Source organism: Pelodiscus sinensis, chromosome 30, assembly GCF_052426305.1.
Source record: "Pelodiscus sinensis isolate ZL-2025 chromosome 30, ASM5242630v1, whole genome shotgun sequence".
NCBI lineage: Eukaryota > Metazoa > Chordata > Testudines > Trionychidae > Pelodiscus > Pelodiscus sinensis.
In genome coordinates this window covers 11,347,850-11,355,336 of record NC_143081.1, presented here as the reverse complement: position 1 = coordinate 11,355,336, position 7,487 = coordinate 11,347,850, and the positions used below count along the sequence as shown (strand labels likewise).

Here is a 7,487-nt window from a genome sequence, read left to right as displayed (position 1 = left end):
GGGGGAAATAACAGGTCTCAGAAGAACCCCAACTCCCACAGACGGAGCCTTCCTGAAAATGCTCGAGAGAGACCAAAAGTGTGCATAAGGGCAGGGAATCAGACCACATGACTCTGGGTTCCTCCTCCCATGTTGTTGTTTTTCCACAGTCTGGTCCAGGAAGCAATTTTGAAACAACGGATCCTCCTCTTTGCCAGAGCTATATAATGCTGGGGGTGGAATCAGCAATTTTCACTCCCCATACAAGAGAACCCCAGGAAAGAGCTGAGGAAGACACATTCACCTGGGGGAAGGCTGAAGGCATCTTACCCGGTGTCTGGAAACCCGAGCACCCCAAGCTGCAAAGCAAATGCAACCTGTGCCTTGAGAAACTGCCAGACGGCCGGTACCTTCACTGCGGGTGAGAATCTGCTCGTTCCTCCCAACTCTGCCCTGTTTGTTCTGCAGAGTTTGTGTTTGGTTAGTTGCTGATAATCTGCTCTGATGTCCCTGAAATCCACATGAGCCTACTGTTTGCAGTTAATCAACTTGTGTGTAGTTTTACCTAAACCAGTGAGCCTTTAAGTGCAATGTGTGGGAGAAAAAATTCTCATCTCGGTTAGCTCACTTGCGCATTTTCCTCTCCACGTTGGCGGTGTGAACAGCCTAACAAAATTCCTCCCTGTTGGTGGTTTGACCTGGTTCAGGTGGTGCAGCCCAGGGGTCGTACCCTGGGCTGCCAGTGGTTACCTCGACTGTAGCTTCCCTCAGCAGTGTCCAGTCAGGGAGCCCGGCATTTCCCTGAAAATGGGCGTGTCCCTGTTGTGAGGGTGTGGGAAGAGAAGTATGAGTGGGGAAGCTGTCTGCAGCACAGTGCAAGCGGGATCGCAGGCTGGGGGCTCAGAGGCTCAGGGGTCCCCAGCTCCAGGTGGAACATTGGGGGCCAACCCAGCCCAGACGAGCTGTAGGAAAACCTGCCTAGGACAGAGCAATGGGCGGCTCTCGGATTTGGAACTTAATAATGGCCAGACTAGGCCAGTCCAATGGTTCAGCTGCCCCAGGACCCTGTCTCCCAGCACTGGCCAACATCAGGTGCTTCTGAGGGAATTATCAGAGCAGATAAATATCAACTGATTCATCCCGTCACTTTTTCCCTTCTTCTTGCGCCGTATTGTTGCTGGGTTACAGCAAACGATGTGACTGACATTGGTCATGTGATCTCTTGACTGTATTTTACAACGAACTGACTGGGCGCAGCGATTTCCTTTACAATTCATCACCCTCCACGTCACACTGTCCGGGTTGCAACATAACAAAAGGGAGCCTGGTGTTTGTTGGGCTGGTTTGTGCCCATCGACAGCTGTACTTCTCCATCAGTCAACTTCCCATCTGCAGCCTGCCCTGTGCACGTTATTATGCTGTTAGCAGGTAATTATGGTTTTAGAGGCCAAATGGTTTCATGTGATTTAGAGGCCAAACCGTCCTGTACCAAACAATGTCTTGCATCTTATAATCATGAGTCCTTTGTATCTTAGGCTATGTCTAGACTGCAGGCTTCTTTCGAAAGAGGCTCTTTCGAAAGCATCTTTCGAAAGAGCCTCTTTCGAAAGATCGCGTCTAGACTGCAGGCGGATCTTTCGAAAGAGCAATCCGCTTTTTCGAAAGAGAGCACCCAGCGAGTCTGGATGCTCTCTTTCGAGGAAGCCCTATTTACATTGAAGAACGCCTTCTTTCGAAAGAGGAACTTTCGAAAGAAGGTGTTCTTCCTCGTGAAACGAGGTTTACCGCCATCGAAAGAAAAGCCGCGTTCTTTCAAAATTATTTTGAAAGAACGCGGCTTGAGTCTGGACGCAGGAGAAGTTTTTTCGGGAAAAGGCTACTTTTCCCGAAAAAAACCCTGAGTCTGGACACAGCCTTAGGGAAAGATGCTCAGTCACTGAGTGCAGGTTCATTAAGGTGTTACCTGCTAAGTGCCCCAACTGCAGGAAATAGCAATGTTACAAATTTGCCTTAGTGATAATTACTTCATCCAGGACATATCAGGCATTGTAGCATTCCCTGCGCAAAGAACTGAATGGAAGTTCAAGAGAGAAACAAAATGAGGAATTGCTCAGACCAGTTAAGGAACTTTATAGGAAAAGTTTGGAAGGACAAATTTACAAAGACCATATGGGCCTTTCAGGAAGTCATAGCAGCACCACGTCTACGTGTACATTGGCATCCTTTTCCAGAAATGCTTAAAACAGAACAGTTTTCCGTTATAAGCATTTTCTGAAAAAGAGCATCTACATTGGCAGGATGCTTTTCTGGAAAAGCATCTGTGACCAATGTAGACGCGCTTTTCCGCAAAAAAGCCCCGATCGTCATTTTTGCGATCGGGGCTTTTTTGCGGAAAAGACTACTGGACTGTCTACACTGGCCCTTTTCCAGAACAGTTTTTCTGGAAAAGGACTTTTGCCCGAATGGGAGCAGCATAGTTTTTCCGGAAAAACAATGATGATTTTACATTAGATCGTCATTGCTTTTCTGGAAAAGCAAGCAGCCAGTGTAGACAGCTGGCAAGTTATTCCGGAAAAGCGGCCTGTTACGGGGTCCACATGCTCACCCCGCCCTGGGCAGTCCCCCTGCCCCAGTTGCCGTCCCAGATGCTCCCGGTCTTCATAAAACGGTGCCCGGTCAACCCTCCCTTCGGTTGCCCAGATGATCCCTCAAGCGAGGAGGTGAGGGGGGTCCGGGCCCTCCCTCTCTCCAGACCCCAGCCCAGGGCCCTAAGGCGGGGGAGACGATCCTCTCTCCCCCAACCTGGCTGATGGGGCACGGACCCTCAACACATCAGCCCGCGGGCTCCAGGACACACCCGCCCTGGGCTGCTTCCTCACGCCCTCGCTCATCCGCTCACCGGCCAGCTTGTCCCGCTGCCTCCTCGTGCCTCTCAGTCCCTTCATCCGACGTCCTCCTCCTCGCCCCCTCTTCTTCTGACTCTGCTGGTTTTATACCTGGGGAGGGTGCCGCCTCTGCCCCTCCAGAACGCCTGCACCTGCGTTCCCCCACGGCTCCACCTTCTCCTCCCCAGCTGTCTCTACTCACCCCCGGCGTCCTCCTTGCCACCGGCATCAGTGGGGAATAGGGCTAACTGGGGGCGTCTGCGGGGCCGCCTGCCCTGAGGCTGGTGGGGTGGCATTCCTCCCCCATTGCCCCTGCCGATCCCGGCGCGGGGGGTCCTTCCCCCGCAGTGCTCGGGACCGCGTCAGTGAAGCCGCCTGCCGAGCGGCGTGTCCTGGTTGCCCCGCCGACCGCATCCTCAGTGGCGGCAGGGAAAGCCACGGCGCTTCTTTCTGCCCCGCTGGGGGGGGCACCCTCAGTGTGGGGTTGCCTCACCCCGTCACCCCCCACGTTGCTCGGGGCCGCGCCGGCTAAGCCGCCTGCCGAGCGGCGTGTCCCAGCTACCCCGCCGACCGCGTCCTCGGCAGCGGCGAGAAAAGCCACGCCGCTTCTACCTTCCTCGCTGGGGGGGGCACCTTTAGTGAGGGGTAGCCTCACCCCCTCACACGGCTGCTTTTCCGGAATAAGTGGCCATTGTAGACACAGCCCACAAGTATGCATTGGGAGGTGAACGTGAAAGAGACAGCATGCATGTGTGTGCGTGTGTGAATTGTGAGAGTGTGTTTTTGGAGACAGTGTGTTTGTGAATAAGATAAACAAAGTGTGTGTTATGTGAGACACCAAGTGTGTGTGTAGCTTAGCAGAACAAAACCCTCCCTAGGGGGAATAGCCCTTTGCAACTTCAGCCAAGACGAGAAATGTGGGTGCACATTCGGCCATCAGGTGCCCAACTTCCTTTCACACTGTGAGGCAGTTGGTATCTAAATCCCTTAAGGGGCATTAAAAATCAGAGGTGATGTCAAGGAGGTGGTTGAATTATTCTTGGTGCGGCCCGTGTTTGAAGAGCCAGGCCTATGGATCAGACTGACCTGGGAGCTTTAGCCAAGAATCTTTCAAATTGGGAGCATTGAATTTTTTTCCTCCTAGAAAGCAGCTCAGTTCTGCTGTCACCACTGAGAAATGACGAGCCTGCCTCCAGAAGGGAGATCTCCTCAACTCTGAGCCGGCGGGCGGAGTGGAGGAGCCGCGGCTCCCAGCTCCGGCCGGCCGGCTTGGGACCACGTGGGGGTGTCTGTGTGAGGGGAAAAGGGGCTCGCAGCCGCAGGAGCGAGCCAGACCCAGCCACCCCTGGGGCTTTGGTAGAGCCTGGGATTAGCCGGCTGCCTCGCCCTCCCTGCAGCCAGAGCGGAGAGTTTGTGGAGGGCCCCGCATTGCAACCAGGGATCCCCAGCGGGGAGCAGAGGCGGCTGCCGCTGCAGGGGGACCAGTTAGAAACTAGCAATTCCCCCTTCTCCAGAAATAGCACCAGCCCTCTCTTATCCCTCCCTGCTGCTGCTTTCCTGGCGGGAGGGACCGGCTCTGTCACCGCATGGGCCCCCTGCCGCCAGTGGGCTGCGGCTCAGGGCAGAAGGCAGGCACATTCTCCCGGCTGCCCCTCAGCAGCCGGCTCCCACTGCTGCCGTCACTAAAGCCGCCTCCTGCCTGATGCCCCCCAAGTGCTTAAGCAATCCGCATCTTTGTGTCCTTGTCTGTTTCTTTGTGTCCATCTTTCAAAGGGTGGGTTTGTTGCTTTGAATCTGCTGCCACAGCAGATACTGGCTGGACCTGATACCAAAGCTTGGGGGTTTGGATTTTCCTCTCATGGGGTTTATCTCTGCTCAACCTCAAAAGGCTAATTCCCTGCCGCCCTAGAGCGACACACACGACCCTTGATGGAGCTCGGATGCTAAAACTAGCAGCGTAGCCTCGGCAGCACAGACTAACTACCCGCAGCCGACTGAGATCCCAGGCAGGGACACAGGTGTATGTCCCCAGCCGCTGGCTCGGCTGTTCTGTTCTCCTTGCTCATTTGATGCTGCTATCCTTATGAAAGCTCCGTCATGTCACTCCAGCTGAGAGCGACACCTCCCAGCTCTAGAATGGACATGCCCATGTGTGAGCTTTAAATATCCTCCATTTCCACTCAATTGACTTGTGCTACGTCCTCCACGTTATTGTTGAAGAAAACATTGTCCTCACTCTGCGTTCCTAAGCAACAAGTAGCCAGAGGCAGTTTTATTACGAGTGGCAGCAAGGGAAAAACTGGTTCAGACGGGGGAGAAGCCCCCTCCCCCCCAAGGCAGATCTTCGAATACAAGCAATTATGAAGCGGCTTATATAGTGTCCATTAGCTATAATAACAATAACAATTAGTCTCCTTCCCATTACAAACACCAATGGCTAACAGTTATTTAGTTCCACCCAGATGCTCCTTATCCCAAGGTCTCTGCCAGAGTCAGCATTCTATCCGTATCTCCGTATGGAGGCGAGAGGCGAAGGCAGCGTCTAATTACAGATCTCGCGTTGTCAGGCCACAGTCTTAGCCTGACTCTTGCTCTCTTGTTAACAAGACCAAGATGGCTGCACACAAATTCCCTTATTCCCTTTTCCTGCCTCCACATTACGAAGATACTTCAAATCTCTGAGTGTTGAAGGCACTTGGGTGGGTATTTCAGTCGTTCATGAAGATGCAATGCACTTGGTTCCAATTTCTCGGAAGGTCGAGCCCACAATGAAACAGTCTTCCTCTGCTTACTGTGTTCATTTTTCTAGTGGAGAGACACAGTGGTATGAGCTTAGGGATCCCAGGGTTCTGCCCACGTAGCCAACAGTATAACCTGTTTGCAGGTGCTCCATGCGTATCTGATGATTTTCTGTTTCCAGACACGTATTATGGAAGGAAGAAACCAAACGCCCATCGTGGAATTGATCCTTGTTGGGTTTGGGAACGACCCTGAACTGCAGCCCCTCCTCTTCCTGCTGTTCCTAGTGATCTACATTGTGGCTGTGGCTGGGAACCTCCTCATCGTTGTGCTAGTGGTGGCTGATCCGCACCTTCACACCCCCATGTACTACTTCGTGGCCAACTTGTCCGCTGTGGAGATCTGCTACGTCTCCACCACCCTGCCCAGGCTGATTGGCAGTCTCGCGACTGGGGACAGAACCATTTCTCTGCAGAACTGCATCGTGCAATTTCACTTCTATATTATCCTGACCAATGCAGAATGCGGGCTGCTCACGGAAATGTGTATTGATCGGTATCTAGCGATCTGCCACCCCCTCCGTTACCCCGCTCTGATGAATGGCAGGGTGTGTGGCCACATGGTGGCAGGATGCTGGATATTCGGCATTTACTACAGCATCATGATACACATTTTTATTCTGCAATTAACATACTGTGGTTCCAACGTATTTGACCATTTCTTTTGTGATTTTGCATCCGATGGTGGGTTCTGTGGCGAGACCCGGACTCTGGCACTGGTGACATTTATTCTGTCTGTCGTATTGAGTATTGGGGCCTTTCTGTTTACCTTGGCAACATACATTTGTATCATCGCCACCATCCTGAGAATCTCTTCCAGCACTGGGAGGCAAAAGGCCTTTTCCACCTGCTCCTCCCACCTCATTGTGGTTGCAGTTTACTATGTGAGCGGACTGACAATCTATGTGCTTTCACTGTTCCAGCCTCCCGCGATCCTGTACAAAATATTGTCTGTCACGAGCACAATCCTGATACCTTTGATCAACCCTGTTATCTACTGCCTGAGAAACAAGGAGGTCCATCAGGCCCTGAGAAAAGCTGGTATGAAACAGGTTGATTTCTGTAACAGGCATGCAGTGTGAAAGAACAAGTTTTGGCGTACAGTAAAATAGAGAAGAACTGATGTATATAAAAAGAATATTTACACCTGGCCCATTTGACTCATCAAAAAGAGGGTTACCTCAAATTGACCTTATTTTGCCTTGTCTTGTTTGAGTTCTTCCTTTCTGCCTGTAGTTCTCCTACTTTCTCAGCTTTTATCTTTCATACTAGACATGTATATCAGTAATGTCCTTCGCTTCACTGATCTGTACAGGAACACAGGTGCCCAGAGTCGGTAAGGAGCTTAACAAAGGAATAAGGGATCTTTCGGAAAAGGTTTTATTTTCCGAAAGATCCCCGTCTAGACTGGCGCTTTTTTCTGGCAAAGCTCTGAGCCGGAAAAAAGCGGCAGCCATGTTTATGCAAATGAAGCGGGAGGGATTTAAATCCCCCCTTCATTTGCAATTGCGATGTGTCTAATTTGCATGCCTTTTATGGAAAAGGGATGCAGTCTAGACACAGCTAGAATGAAATTCTGTGCACGATTGGGAGTGTTAGGGTATGTCTACATATGAAGCTTATTTTGGGATACCAGAGGTATTCTGAAATAGTCACCCCATGGCTTTGCAAACCACCTGTTATTTCGAAATAACGGGCACGCTATTTCAGCATCACAGTATTTTGGCATTCCATGAGGGTTAGGGGATATCTTGAAATAGCACTTTATTTCAAAACGTGATACTCTCTAGGCAGCAGCCAATTTCAAAAGAGCCTATTTAGAAAT

General features: G+C 51.5%; 1 protein-coding gene across 1 annotated transcript; it reads left to right on the top strand.

Moving 5' to 3' along the window:
* The first annotated feature begins 5,793 nt into the window (after positions 1 to 5,793).
* On the top strand, positions 5,794 to 7,002 carry LOC149521226 (olfactory receptor 7G2-like). The gene is made up of 3 exons (XM_089774384.1): positions 5,794 to 6,210; positions 6,586 to 6,703; positions 6,899 to 7,002. Exons 1-3 carry the CDS (start codon positions 5,794 to 5,796, stop codon positions 7,000 to 7,002), a joined length of 639 nt encoding a protein of 212 aa, XP_089630510.1.
* The last annotated feature ends 485 nt before the right edge of the window (positions 7,003 to 7,487 follow it).

What these genes read in the sequence shown, in the direction of transcription:
- LOC149521226 (XM_089774384.1), top strand. Translation starts at nt 5,794, where the DNA reads ATGGAAGGAAGAAACCAAACGCCCATCGTGGAATTGATCCTTGTTGGG. An exon ending in CCGCTCTGATGAATGGCAGG is followed by an intron (nt 6,211 to 6,585) that starts GTGTGTGGCCAC and finishes TCACTGTTCCAG; the next exon opens with CCTCCCGCGATCCTGTACAA. An exon ending in TCAGGCCCTGAGAAAAGCTG is followed by an intron (nt 6,704 to 6,898) that starts GTATGAAACAGG and finishes TTCTGCCTGTAG; the next exon opens with TTCTCCTACTTTCTCAGCTT.